Genomic DNA, 16201 nt, shown 5'->3' with positions numbered 1-16201 from the left:
ATCGACATAACCTGAAAGGCTGCTCAGCAAGGAAGAAGCCACTGCTCCAAAACCGGCATAAAAAAGCCAGACTTCGGTTTGCAACTGCACATGGGGACAAAGATCATACATTTGGATAAATGTCTTCTGGTCTGATGAAACAAAAATAGAACTGTTTGGCCATAATGACCATCGTTATGTTTGGAGGAAAAAGGGGGAGGCTTGCAAGCCGAAGAACACCATCCCAACCGTGAAGCACGGAGGTGGCAGCATCATGTTGTGGGGGTGCTTTGCTGCAGGAGGGACTGGTGCACTTCACAAAATAGATGGCATCATGAAGCAGGAAAATGATGTGGATATATTGAAGCAACATCTCAATACATCAGTCAGGAAGTTAAAGCTTGGTCGCAAATGGGTCTTCCAAATGGACAATGACCCCAAGCATACTTCCAAAGTTGTGGCAAAATGGCTTAAGGACAACAAAGTCAAGGTATTGGAGTGGCCATCACAAAGCCCTGACCTCAATCCTATAGAACATTTGTGGGCAGAACTGAAAAAGCGTGTGCGAGCAAGGAGGCCTACAAACCTGACTCAGTTACACCAGCTGTCAGGAAGAATGAAAGGCCAAAATTCACCCAACTTATTGTGGGGAGCTTATGGAAGGCTACCCGAAACGTTTGACCCAAGTTAAACAATTTAAAGGCAATGCTACCAAATACTAATTGAGTGTATGTAAACTTCTGACCCACTGGGAATGTGATGAAAGAATTAAAAGCTGAAATAAATCATTCTCTCTACTATTATTCTGACATTTCACATTCTTAAAATAAAGTGGTGATCCTAACTGACCTAATACAGGGAATTTTTACTAGGATTAAATGTCAGGAATTGTTAAAAACTGAGTTTAAATGTATTTGGCTAAGGTGTACGTAAAGTTCTGACATCAACTGTTTATATACACACACATTAAAATACGAAAACACAATCATGGTAAGCGCAAATAAATCATCACAATTCACCCAAAAAAACAGTTACATTTCTCCACAAATAAGTCCCCAATCAATACTTTATATTGCCCGATTGGCTCCAGAATATCAAGATGAAATGTATACTGAACAAAAATATAAATGCAACATGCAACAATTTCATTGATTTTACAGTTCATATGAGGAAATCAGTCAATTGAAATAATGTCATTAGGCCCTAATCTATAGATTTCATGACTGGGAATAAAGGTATGCATCTGCTGGTCACAGATAACTTGAAAAAATGGTCCTCACACTGGGTCTCAGGATCTCGTCACTGTATTTTTGTGCATTCAAATTGCCATCAGTAAAATGCAATTGTGTTCGTTGTCCGTAGCTTATACCTGCTCATACCATAAATCCCACCACCACCATGGGGCACTCTGTCCACAACGTTGACATCAGCAAACCGCTCGCCCACAAAACGCCATACACGTGGTCTGTGGTTGTGAGGCCGGTTGGACGTACTTCCAAATTCTCTAAAACAACGTTGGAGCCAGTTCATGGTAGAGAAATTAACATTAAATTCTCTGGCAACAGCTCTGGTAGACATTCTTACAATCAGCATGGCAATTGCATGCTCCCTCAAAACTTAAGACATCTTTGGCACATTTTAGAGTGGCCTTTTATTGTCCCCAACACAAGGTGCACCTGTGTAATGATCATGCTGTTTAATCAGCTTTTTGATATGCCACACTTGTCATTATCTTGGCAAAGGAGAAATGCTCACTGTATTTTATGTATTTTTTGTATTTTGTTCCAGCAATACGGTGCAATAAAACTAGATTTAAAACAGATTTACCTAGCTCGGTGGAGACCCTAGGAACCTCAAGAGTTAACCAATCCTGTGAATGGGTTAGGCAACTCAGGTGACTATATTTCAACAGCAAAGTTAGATAAGATGGATGTTTCTGAAGTAGGGCCTTGTAAACACAAAGGGTGTAATGTAGAGTTCTACTGGTCTTTAGTGAAGTCCAGCCAACCTTTTGATACAGGATTTAGTGGTTAGTATCAAAACTGTGACCTGTAACAAAATGAATGGCACGATGGTAGATGGCATCCAAAGGTTGAACAGTAGTAGCAGCTGCACTTTGATAAATAATATCACCATAATCAAGAACACATTAAAAGATTGACTGATTAATCTGCTTCCTACTTCTTCGAGAAAAGCACAATCTGTTTCTGTAGAAAAATACAACTTTAAATCTTAGCTTCTTCACCAGCTCATCTATATGTTTTTTAAATGTCAAATCGATATCAATCCAAATGCAAATGTATTTATATGCGGGAATTCAATAAAATAGCATGATCAACAGTATCAAAAGCTTTTGACAGGTCCACAAACAAAGCAACACGTTTCATTTTCCTGCATAATGGAGTGACAAGATCATTAACAACTAAAGTGGTTGCTGTAATAGTGCTCTGCCCAGGCCTGAACCCTGATTGGTTTACATTCAAAATACATTTCTCAGATAAAGAGGAAGTTGTACATTTACCAAGGATTCAAGAATCTTAGCCAGAGGAGGAAGCCTTGAAATGGAGAGATAATGTTTAAGATCACTACTATCCCCATCCTTATGGAGTGGCAGCACGAGATGATTTCCATACTTTTGGAATATTTCCTGATAACAATGATTGGCGCTGCAGACCAGGATCCAATTGGTTGGCCCCTGTGAATTTCTTGTTGTCTATTGCTAGCAAAGCATCCAGGACTTATTTTTCTGTAAATAGCCTGAAAGAAAACTTTGACTAACTTCTCTGATCATTCAGAAAGTTTCTCCTATCAGTATCCAGCTCAATATCATTGTGAATAGGCTTAGAAGTTATTTTAAAGAGAGGTAAGAATTCAGGTGAATCCCCCGACACAGGTAAGACTTAATCAGGTTTCATAAACCACTGTTCTAACTGCTAGTTCACACACACACACACACACACACACACACACACACACACACACACACACACACACACACACACACACACACACACACACACACACACACACACACACACACACACACACACACACACACACACACACACACACACACACACACACACACACACACACACACACACACACACATTCTCCCTGTGTGGAGGAGGAATGATACAAGGGGGCACTGCACTGTGACTAAACCTGTCCTCTAACCTAGGTTTATGTATGTGTGTGTAAAGGAAAAATACACATTTCCCTGTCTGCGTAACAATTAACAATGAAGCAAATCTTATATCTATTGGTGTCAATGATAGTTTGGATCCACAATAAGTACTCCATCACAGCAGTGACGTCAAACTGGCTGGGATTATATTACCTGAGCAGTGTGTGAAGGTCATATCCTATTTTAGTCTATGGTCATTATATCAACTCCCATTCATTCAGCTGTTTACACGCTCCTCAGGTAAGATTGTTCCACTCCACTCCTACGCACTGCTTACATTTCAGCATTATCTTTCAGTGGAGGAAAACAAGATCATTAATCTGTAGCAAAGGAGGACATGGAGAAGACAATTTATCTGGCAGAGCATGCACACACGAAACACCTGAGCATACCAATAGTCGCACAACAGCCTAACAACGCCCCCTCACCCCACATCAACACCCCCTGCCAATACATTCCATGACACTGCTATCTGGGGGAAATCCCGCCCGAGCCCTACTTAAAGAACACAAACTCCCAGTCAGAAACACACTCGATCTTTCTCTCACACACTACTGTGGAACCCATCTGAAGATCAGGATGCTACGCTGTAGAGTGTGTGTCCTGGCTGTGCTGTTATCTCTCCTCACTCTCATCCCCTCCACACAATCAGGTGAGTGCTAATACAAACACACACACCATACACACACCATAGTACAAATACATACACATGATAAACAAGCACACACATGCACACATTGTCTCTCTTGCATACACACATGCTCTCCCTATCTTACTGTGTGTGTGTGTGTGTGTGTGTGTGTGTGTGTGTGTGTGTGTGTGTGTGTGTGTGTGTGTGTGTGTGTGTGTGTGTGTGTGTGTGTGTGTGTGTGTGTGTGTGTAGCAGATTGCTGTCTGAAGTACACTCGGCGTCCAGTGCCATGCCGACGGCTGAAAGACTACACTTACCAGACCATTACCTCTTCCTGTGACATCCATGCTGTCGTGTGAGTTATCCTCCAATCACAGCCCAAAACACACTGTGTGCATTTTGACGAGGTGAGGTTAGAGGAAAAACCATTGAGATTCACTCACTATCTGTGAGTGTGTGTAATGTGTGTGTGTTTGTGTGCACGTGGGTGTGTGTGTGTGTAATATGTGTTGACATTGTGATGTGTTGTTGCAGCTTCCACACTCGGAGGGACAAGTTTGTATGTGCCGATCCCTCTCAAGACTGGACCAAGAGGGTACAACGCTGTCTGCTGTGAGTACACGTGTGTGTATGTCTGTGTATGTGTGTGTTTTGCGTGTGCGTGTGTGCACGTGTGTAGGTGTTGTAAAAGTTGTGTGTATGTTTGTCTAACATTGTGTGTCTATGTGTGTGTGTTCATAGCAAGCGTCAGAAGAGGAAATCTAAACTGAAGAAAAGTCTCTGATCTCATGACCTGGAGATGATTTATGTGTGTGTGTGTGTTATTTACCCTATTTATCCTTTACAAACAGCTAAATATCTCAATATGCATAGAGACACTGTTTCAGGATGGTTCGTTTTTTTAACCTAAGATTTCCATATTCATACAAATCATTTAATAAATGTGGTTATTATTGTTCATCATATCTGTATTGATTTTGAAGGTGTTGAGTTTCATATCAGTTTGTGTGTAACTCTATGTATCAATGTTGTTGGTCTGTTTCATAAACAGCAAGTGCAGTATTCCTGATAAACATGAAAACATCTGTTTTCACAGAGTACCACAAAATATTTTTGTGTTGTTTAATATCCTCTGTCCAATTGGATCCAGAGAAAACCTTTTTAGTTTTGGCTTTTCAAAGTGTCCAAATGTATGTATGCATTTTCCTGAGGTGTACTGGGTTGCTGTAAGCTGTAAGCTAAGAGCTATGAAATGGATAATAAAATATGTATTTGGAAAATCTGTTTTCTACTCTTATTGTATGTGACAACATCTAAAACTGGAAATGGCATCATCATCCACACAATAAATTACAGACTGTAGGAAGGGATACCAAACATAGACACAATGACTGGGATTATATTAGTCTATGGTCATTACATCAAATCATTTTCATTCAACTGTTTAAACACTGTCGGGTAAGATTGCTCCACTCTACTTCCACACACTGCTTACAATCCAGCATTATCTTTCAGTGAAACACAGGTGGCTGGTGGCACTTTAATTGGGGAGGGCGGGCTCATAGTAATGGCTGGAACGGAATTATTGGAATGGTATCGAACACATCAAACACAGGGTTTCCATCTGTTTGATATCAATCCATTCACTCCATTCCAGCCATTATTATGAGCCATTCTCCCCTCAGCAGACTTCACTGCAGTGGAAGGTAACAAGATCCTTAGCATGCAGCCACATCCTCTGATCTGAGGAATCCAGGAAAGACAATTGAGATTCATTTACTATCTATGTGTGTGTGTGTGTGTGTGTGTGTGTGTGTGTGTGTGTGTGTGTGTGTGTGAGACTCTTAGGTTTCTCTCTACTGTAAGTAATCTGGTGCCCTGGAAAAACTCCCCACTCCATTCTCCAGAAAGAAGAGTCTTTTTAGAGACCACAAAAATGTGGTCAACAAAATTCTGCACAATGGACTTAACCATGCATGCATATCTGATGACATCAAAAAGAAAACCACATTTCAACCAGAATATACATTTCAAACATCCCATGACAAATTCTGCTTGTTGATTTGCCCTGTATTGTACCAGAAGGTGTGGCATTAGCCAAGAGACAGCAGGCATTTAGTTCCACAGACAACCAGTCTGTGTATTCTCTTGGTCTCTCTAATTCAGTACAGTGAGGTATTCTATAGTGTAGAAGTGTGTTTGTAGTCAACACAGGTGTGTGGCTATGATGTTTTATTACAGGTGTGTGGCTATGATGTTTTATTACAGGTGTGTGGCTATGATGTTTTATTACAGGTGTGTGGCTATGATGTTTTATTACAGGTGTGTGGCTATGATGTTTTATTACAGGTGTGTGGCTATGATGTTTTATTACAGATGTGTGGCTATGATGTTTTATTACAGGTGTGTGGCTATGATGTTTTATTACAGGTGTGTGGCTATGATGTTTTATTACAGGTGTGTGGCTATGATGTTGTATTACAGGTGTGTGGCTATGATGTTTTATTACAGGTGTGTGGCTATGATGTTTTATTACAGGTGTGTGGCTATGATGTTTTATTACAGGTGTGTTCATGTTTCAGATATGTTCAATATGATTTCATTGTGTTGCTTCAAAGGTGCAATATCTACAGCTGTTCCATGGTCATTTCAATAAATTATATACAGTATACCCATTGACTGTTGATGATTATAAACTGGGTGGTTTGAGCCCTGAATGCTGATTGGCTGACTGACACCTGTGGTATATCAGACTGTATATCACAGTATGACAAAATAAAAAAATGTTCTGCTCTAATTACATTGTTAACCAGTTTATAATAGCAATAAGGCACCTCAGGGGTTTGTGGTATTTGACCAATATATCACGGCTAAGGGCTGTATCCCTCATAGCCTGGTTCCTCTCTAGGTTTCTTCCTAGGTTTTTGCCTTTCTAGGGAGTTTTTCCTAGGGAGTTTTTCCTAGCCACCGTGCTTCTTTCACATGCATTGCTTGCTGTTTGGGGTTTTAGGCTGGGTTTCTGTACAGCACTTTAAGATATCAGCTGATGTACGAAGGGCTATATAAATACATTTGATTTGATTTGATTTTTATTGGCCATGTACCACAACCCCTCGTGCCCTATTGCTTAAATATAGCATAAATGCCTGATGAGCTGCCTTACCCCATAATAACCCAAAATAAACTGGTACATACATGATATAAACCAACTGTAGTATGTAATAACCATGAATACTTCCTGGTACGTTTTTGTCTCAGGGTGAACTAGAGTTCTGAAGTGCACACACATGACACAGTCTCCATTGCACTCCACATGCCCTCACCACCCTGGACAAAATTAATACCTATGTAAGAATGCTGTTGATTTGTCATATGTCACGCCCTGACCATAGAGAGCCCTTGGTTCTCTATGGTATAGTAGATCAGGGCGTTACTGGGGGTGTTCTATGTTGTTTATTTCTATTTTGGTGTGCTTGGTATGGTTCCCAATCAGAGGCAGCTGTTTAGCGTTGTCTCTGATTGGGGATCATATTTAGGCAGCCATTTCTCCATTGTGTTTTGTGGGATCTTGTTTTTGTGTAGGTGCCTATTTGCACTTCACTGTCTTCACGTTCGTTTGATCATTTATTGTTTTTGTATTTTGCTGAAGTTTCACGTTATAATAAAGATGTGGAACGCTACTCACGCTGCGCTTTGGTCCAATCATTACGACGATCGTGACATCATAAAAACAGACTACACCACCTGTTGGAGGTTTGGAGCACCAGGACTCTTAACTGTAAAACTGTCAAGTTCAAGTGACCAGTGGGAACCATGGTAACCATGAAACACAAGTTGGCAAGATTTCATCAAAAAGTGTGAACACAAAAAAATTCTAATAATGTATGGGTAGACTGGAAATGTATCAAACACAAATGTAGGCCACTAAAGGGATTATGGTGGAATAAATCCCTCTAAAGGGGTTAGGGTGGAATAGATCCCAGTGAAGGAGTTAGGGTGGAATAGATCCCACTAAAGGGGTTAGGGTGGAATAGATCCCACTAAATGGGTTATGGTGGAATAGATCCCACTAAATGTGTTCCGATGGAATAGATCCCACTAAATGGGTTAGGGTGGAATAGATCCCACTAAATGGGTTATGGTGGAATAGATCCCACTAAATGTGTTCCGATGGAATAGATCCCACTAAAGGGTTTAGGATAGAATAGATCCCACTAAAGGGGTTAGGATAGAATAGATCCCACTAAAGGGGTTAGGATAGAATAGATCCCACTAAAGGGTTTAGGATAGAATAGATCCCACTAAAGGGTTTAGGATAGAATAGATCCCACTAAAGGGTTTAGGATAGAATAGATCCCACTAAAGGGGTTAGGATAGAATAGATCCCACTAAAGGGTTTAGGATAGAATAGATCCCACTAAAGGGGTTAGGATAGAATAGATCCCACTAAAGGGGTTAGGTACCAGTCCAGTTTTCAAATCAATTGATACAGTAATAATCCAATCTTCAACCTTAATTCTCGATTCATTAAAAAGCAGTTGTCCATCCTTTTAACAGCATTGAGCCATTTATAGCAGATAATGTTAAAAAGGAGTGATATTAAAAGCGTGGGTCCTTTGACAGCCCAGTAAAAGCATTTAAAACATTTCACATTCATTTTTACATTGTGATCCAGTCCGGATTTTGCGCCTTCGAAAGTCTGTTGTAGCTCTACCCGTTTTTCCAGTTCCAATGTTTCGCAAGAGGTCCTTCCATGTCTTTGTCCATAACCATTCTGGCACACGTTGCTTCCATGGCCATTAAATACACCAATAGGATGTACATTGAATTATTGATACTTCTCAGGAGGGGTTGAGAATTCCAGAAAGTTGTGTGTTCCCGTATTCCACCCATAGAAGCACTCCTTGGTTGACAGCGACGCTCCTTTGAGTAAACAGTGAAATTCAAAACAAGGGAAGAGAAACATGCTTAAAAACACACAAAAATACATCAGTTTAAAAAAGGTGTGAGAAAGCCATCTTATGTTAGAATGTACAACAATAAGACCTCATTATCACTTCGTCTTCTTCATTTCGTGACACATCGACTACAGCTCTGCATTCAACACCGTTGTCCCCTCCAAGCTCAGGACCCTGGGACTGAACACCGCTCTCTGCAACTGGATCCTGGACTTCTTGATGGGCCGCCCCCAGGCAGTGATAGTAGGCAACAACACATCATCCACGCTGACCATCAACACAGAGGCCCCTCAAGGGTGTGTGCTTAGTCCCCTCCTGTATTCACCCACAACTGCGTGGACGCGCACGACTCCAACATCATCATCAAGATTGCTGACAACTTTATGGTGGCAGGACTGGTCACTGACGATGATGAGGCAGCCTATAGGGGGGAAGTCAGAGACCTAGCAGGGTGGTACTAGGACAACAACGCCCCCTTCCACATCAATGTGGCTGTATTGGAGCGGGTCGAGAGCTACAAGTTCCTTGGTGTCCACATCACTAAGGAATTAACATGGTCCACACACCCACACAAATGTGAAGAGGGCACGACAGGAGGCTGAAAATATTTGCCATGGGCCCTCGGATCCTCAAAAAGTTATTCAACTGCACCATTGAAAGCATCTTGACTGGCTGCATCACCGGCTGGTGAGGCAACTGCAAGGCACCCAACTGTAAGGCGCTACAGAAGGTGGAGAGTACGACCCAGTACATCACTGGGGCAGAGCTCCTTGCCATCCAGGACCTCTATACCAGGCAGTGTCAGAGGAAGGCCCAAAAAATTGTCAAAGACTCCATCCACCCAAGACATAGACTGTTCCCTGAACAGCGTTTTACCCTGGCCATAAGACTGCTAAACAAGATTGCTAAATATCTAATCAAATGGCTACCCGCTGCTGCTACTGTCTATTGTCTATCCTGTTGCCTAATCACTTTAACCTTACCTATATGTACATAGCTACCTTAATCACCTCGTACCCCTGCACATCGAAACGGTACTGATACTCCCTGTATATAGCCATGTTATTACGTGGTACCCCTGCACATCGAAACGGTACTGATACTCCCGGTATATAGCCATGTTATTACCTGGTACCCCTGCACATCGAAACGGTACTGATACTCCCTGTATATAGCCATGTTATTACCTGGCACTCCCTGTATATAGCCATGTTATTAGCTGGTACCCCTGCATATAGCCATGTTATTACCTGGTACCCCTGTATATAGCCATGTTATTACCTGGTACTTCCTGTATATAGCCATGTTATTACCTGGTACCCCTGTATATAGCCATGTTATTACCGAGTACTTCCTGTATATAACCATGTTATTACCTGGTACTCCCTGTATATAACCATGCTATTACCTGGTACTCCCTGTATATAACCATGTTATTACCTGGTACTCCCTGTATATAACCATGTTATTACCTGGTACTCCCTGTATATAACCATGTTATTACCTGGTACTCCCTGTATATAATCATGTTATTACCTGGTACTACCTGTATATAACCATGTTATTACCTGGTACTCCCTGTATATAGCCATGTTATTACCTGGTACTCCCTGTATATAGCCATGTTATTACCTGTACTCCCTGTATATAACCATGTTATTACCTGGTACTCCCTGTATATAACCATCTTATTACCTGGTACTCCCTGTATATAGCCATGTTATTACCTGGTACTCCCTATATATAGCCATGTTATTACCTGTACTCCCTGTATATAGCCACGTTATTACCTGGTACTCCCTGTATATAGCCATGTTATTACCTGGTACTCCCTGTATATAGCCATGTTATTACCTGGTACTCCCTGTATATAACCATGTTATTACCTGGTACTCCCTGTATATAGCCATGTTATTACCTGGTACTCCCTGTATATAGCCATGTTATTACCTGGTACTCCCTGTATATAACCATGTTATTACCTGGTACTCCCTGTATATAACCATGTTATTACCTGGTACTCCCTGTATATAACCATGTTATTACCTGGTACTACCTGTATATAACCATGTTATTACCTGGTACCCCTGTATATAACCATGTTATTACCTGGTACTCCCTGTATATAACCATGTTATTACCTGGTACTCCCTGTATATAGCCATGTTATTACCTGGTACTCCCTGTATATAGCCATGTTATTACCTGGTACTCCCTGTATATAACCATGTTATTACCTGGTACTCCCTGTATATAACCATGTTATTACCTGGTACTCCCTGTATATAACCATGTTATTACCTGGTACTCCCTGTATATAACCATGTTATTACCTGTACTCCCTGTATATAACCATGTTATTACCTGGTACTCCCTGTATATAACCATGTTATTACCTTGTACTCCCTGTATATAACCATGTTATTACCTGGTACTCCCTGTATATAACCATGTTATGACCTGGCACTCCCTGTATATAGCCATGTTATTAGCTGGTACCCCTGCATATAGCCATGTTATTACCTGGTACCCCTGCATATAGCCATGTTATTACCTGGTACTTCCTGTATATAGCCATGTTATTACCTGGTACCCCTGTATATAGCCATGTTATTACCTGGTACTTCCTGTATATAACCATGTTATTACCTGGTACTCCCTGTATATAACCATGCTATTACCTGGTACTCCCTGTATATAACCATGTTATTACCTGGTACTCCCTGTATATAACCATCTTATTACCTGGTACTCCCTGTATATAGCCATGTTATTACCTTGTACTCCTGTATATAGCCATGTTATTACCTGGTACTCCCTGTATATAACCATGCTATTACCTGGTACTCCCTGTATATAGCCATGTTATTACCTGGTACTCCCTGTATATAGCCATGTTATTACCTGTACTCCCTGTATATAACCATGTTATTACCTGGTACTCCCTGTATATAGCCATGTTATTACCTGGTACTACCTGTATATAGCCATGTTATTACCTGGTACTCCCTGTATATAGCCATGTTATTACCTGGTACTCCCTGTATATAGCCATGTTATTACCTGGTACTCCCTGTATATAACCATGTTATTACCTGGTACTCCCTGTATATAGCCATGTTATTACCTGGTACTCCCTGTATATAACCATGTTATTACCTGGTAGTCCCTGTATATAACCATGTTATTACCTGGTACTCCCTGTATATAGCCATGTTATTACCTGGTACTCCCTGTATATAGCCATGTTATTACCTGGTACTCCCTGTATATAACCATGTTATTACCTGGTACTCCCTGTATATAACCATGGTATTACCTGGTACTCCCTGTATATAACCATGTTATTACCTGGTACTACCTGTATATAACCATGTTATTACCTGGTACCCCTGTATATAACCATGTTATTACCTGGTACTCCCTGTATATAACCATGTTATTACCTGGTACTCCCTGTATATAGCCATGTTATTACCTGGTACTCCCTGTATATAGCCATGTTATTACCTGGTACTCCCTGTATATAACCATGTTATTACCTGCTACTCCCTGTATATAACCATCTTATTACCTGGTACTCCCTGTATATAACCATGTTATTACCTGGTACTCCCTGTATATAACCATGTTATTACCTGGTACTCCCTGTATATAACCATGTTATTACCTGGTTCTCCCTGTATAAAGCCATGTTATTACCTGGTACTCCCTGTATATAACCATGTTATTACCTGGTACTCCCTGTATATAACCATGTTATTACCTGGTACTCCCTGTATATAACCATGTTATTACCTGTACTCCCTGTATATAACCATGTTATTACCTGGTACTCCCTGTATATAACCATGTTATTACCTGGTACTCCCTGTATATAACCATGTTATTACCTGGTACTCCCTGTATATAACCATGTTATTACCTGGTACTCCCTGTATATAACCATGTTATTACCTGGTACTCCCTGTATAAAGCCATGTTATTACCTGGTACTCCCTGTATATAGCCATGTTATTACCTGGTACTCCCTGTATATAACCATGTTATTACCTGGTACTTCCTGTATATAACCATGTTATTACCTGGTACTCCCTGTATATAACCATGTTATTACCTGGTACTCCCTGTATATAGCCATGTTATTACCTGGTACTACCTGTATATAGCCATGTTATTACCTGATACTTCCTGTATATAACCATGTTATTACCTGGTACTCCCTGTATATAACCATGTTATTACCTGGTACTCCCTGTATAAAGCCATGTTATTACCTGGTACTCCCTGTATATAGCCATGTTATTACCTGGTACTCCCTGTATATAACCATGTTATTACCTGGTACTCCCTGTATATAGCCATGTTATTACCTGGTACTCCCTGTATATAACCATGTTATTACCTGGTACTCCCTGTATATAACCATGTTATTACCTGTACTCCCTGTATATAGCCATGTTATTACCTGGTACTTCCTGTATATAACCATGTTATTTTTACTCTTCATTGGTATTCGTTACTCACTGTGTATTTATTCCTTGTGTCGCTATTTAAATTTTATTTTTAACTCTGCATTGTTAATTAAAACCCCATAAGTAACATTTCCCTGTTAGTCTACACCTGTTGTTTACAAAGCATTTCACAAATAAAGTCCTGTGGAAACACACCCAACTCTCTGTTAACACACATATATATATATTTATTTAACCTTTATTTAACTAGGCAAATCAGTTAAGAACAAATTCTTATTTACAATGACGGCCTAGGAACAGTGGATTAACTGACTTGTTCAGGAGCAGAACGACAGATTTTTACCTTGTCAGCTCGGGGATTCGATTTAGCAGCCTTTCAGTTCCTGGCCCAACACTCTAACCACTAGGCTACCTGCCGCCCCATGTACAACCCCCAGTTCAGATTGACTCATCTAACAGAGATGACACTCAGTTCATGAAACAGATCAAGTTCAGATCTATAGAATGCAGACAGATCTACAGTAAAGGTCAGAGAACTGGTTATTTTTATGGAGTTGGTAGGATGTCAGTAGCAGGGCCGAACTGGTAGAAACGGTGGGTAAACACTGAACACCAGTCCAGATGACAGGCGGTTTGTAAAGCTAATGCTGATTAGGTGTAGTAGGTGCGTGAATGCTATTCACCAAATAAAAAGCTGCATGTTTCCCCTGCAATTCTTCCTTGTGTGACCAGAGTTTGAAGTTTTAAAGCCACGCCATCCTTATGTGTTACTATTTTTAACTCTGGAACTCTGTGGTTATTTATAGAATGTTGTGACATTCTTAGAATGCCACTGATAACGCTGATATGATCCCTTCCTGCTGATGAGGATGATCATTGATCATCTTTCTCTCTCTGGGTCTGATTACGCTCTACTCTGACCTTGGGTGATTGTCCGCCATTGTGTGTGTGTGTTTGTTTGGTGTGTGTCTATGCGTGTGTGTGTGTGTGTGTGTGTGTGTGTGTGTGTGTGTGTGTGTGTGTGTGTGTGTGTGTGTCGTCACAATATTTCTAGGTCTTGCAAAGGGATTATGGTGTCACGTCCTGACCATAGTAAGATGTTATTTTCTATGGTAGAGTAGGTCAGGGCGTGACAGGGGGTGTTTTGTGTTTTCTATGTTTTCTATATCTATGTTTAGTTCTAGTTTTCTATTTTTATGTTGTTTTTTGGGGGATGATCTCCAATTAGAGGCAGCTGGTCCTCGTTGTCTATAATTGGAGATCATACTTAAATAGGTTTTTTTTCCACCTGTGTTTGTGGGTAGTTGTATTCTGTTTAGTTTATGTACCTGACAGAACTGTGCACTTTCGTTTTTCTCTTTGTCTTTTGTCTTTAGTGTTTTTGAGTTAAAATAAATGTCATCATGAGCACTCAACACACTGCGCTTTGGTCCCCTCTCTACAATAGCCGTTACATATGGGGCAGAGCCGTGGTCGAGTGGGTAATACTTCCGGCTCTATGCACATGTACGATTTTCCCTGTCGGAGACGGCGGTTCAATGGCTAAAGTTCCCAAATAATGTTGGAATGTTCCCTACACATGTTGGATCACATACAAAAAACACATACTTAATCATCCATACACAAGTAAGAATTAATAAAGTTTCATCAACCAGTGTTTTAACAATAGTTCATACACACACACTCCCTGTGTGAAGGAGGAATGATACATTTACATTTTAGCCATTTAGCAGACGCTCTTATCCAGAGCGACTTACAGTACTGAATGCATACATTTCACTTCATGCATTTTTTTTTTGTACTGGCCCCCCATGGGAATCGAACCCACAAACCTGGCGTTGCACACACCATGCTGGCGTTGCAAACACCATGCTCTACCAACTGATACAAGAAGACATGGTAGTCTATAAACAGGTCTAACGGCCCGAACAAACATAAAGATGGTGCTGAAAAGCGGAGAGAGAAGAGGTTGAAGTCCCTTGAGGCTGATGCAGCCAAATGTTTTAAAATAACAAATTATTCATTTGGCTCCTTGTGAGCCTGAAGGCACTGGCAGCAAACAGGAAAGAGAGCAGAGAGAGCAGCCCATTGAGCCTAGCGATACCAGTTCAACTGTTAGTCAAGATTTTGCAGCTGAAGCGGTAAGACAGAAGACAATAGGGATAAGATAAGCAATGTTTGGGTTTGGCTAGCTGGCTATTTAGCTATATCGGGTGCCTTTTGTTGAAACAAGCTCTCGTCAATGTCACTTTTCGTGAACCGACCAATCACAGCCTGGATGTAGTTGACGTGCTACAGCAAACTTTCGAAATGTTGAACTCATTGTTATGCATGAATGGTTATGATTAATGACAAGTTAGTACTTAGCATTAACCAACTAGAGACTAACTAGCAATGTAGACCATTTTTCTTGTACAAGGATTTAATGACGGAACAAAACCTACAAAAATTATAGATAAATGTTGGTTATGTATTTCTTAAACTGCTGTATTGGAATTAATATTATACTAGTGGTATATAGAATACTATTATATGAAATGATATGAATATACTAACATTATATAATGAATATATTAATATTATACTAACATTATACTATTATATTAACATTAACAAATATACTAATTTATACTAATTACTCATCCAGGTTGAGGATAGTGCATGGAGAGTTTGGAACCTGATTGATTGCTTCTGTGGACAGGTGTCTTTTTTTACAGGTAACATGCTGCGGTTAGGAGCACTCCCTTTAAGAGTGTGCTCCTAATCTCAGCTCGTTACCTGTATAAAAGACACCTGGGAACCAGAAATCTTTCTGATTGAGAGGGGGTCAAATACTTATTTCCCTCATTAAAATGCAAATCAATTTATAACATTTTTGACATGCGTTTTTCTGGATATTTTTGTTGTTATTCTGTCTCTCACTGTTCAAATAAACCTACCATTAAAATTATAGACTGATCCTTTCTTTGTC

At 40.3% G+C, this 16201-nt stretch overlaps 1 protein-coding gene across 2 annotated transcripts; it reads left to right on the top strand.

Moving 5' to 3' along the window:
- The first annotated feature begins 3683 nt into the window (after positions 1 to 3683).
- Positions 3684 to 5077, top strand: LOC115195468 (C-C motif chemokine 20). 2 transcript variants are annotated; one of them, XM_029755327.1, is made up of 4 exons: positions 3684 to 3818; positions 4053 to 4152; positions 4332 to 4409; positions 4539 to 5077. In XM_029755327.1, exons 1-4 carry the CDS (start codon positions 3746 to 3748, stop codon positions 4579 to 4581), a joined length of 294 nt encoding a protein of 97 aa, XP_029611187.1. In that variant the 5' UTR covers positions 3684 to 3745; the 3' UTR covers positions 4582 to 5077. The 2 variants fall into 2 exon arrangements, with proteins under 2 accessions (XP_029611187.1, XP_029611186.1); XM_029755326.1 differs by having other exon boundaries at positions 4050 to 4152.
- Positions 5078 to 16201: the final 11124 nt, after the last annotated feature.

The sequence above is a fragment of the Salmo trutta genome, chromosome 6 (assembly GCF_901001165.1).
Source record: "Salmo trutta chromosome 6, fSalTru1.1, whole genome shotgun sequence".
Taxonomy (NCBI): Eukaryota; Metazoa; Chordata; class Actinopteri; order Salmoniformes; family Salmonidae; genus Salmo; species Salmo trutta.
The sequence above is the reverse complement of the archived record's forward strand: the minus strand, read 5'-3'. Positions and strand labels throughout refer to the sequence as shown.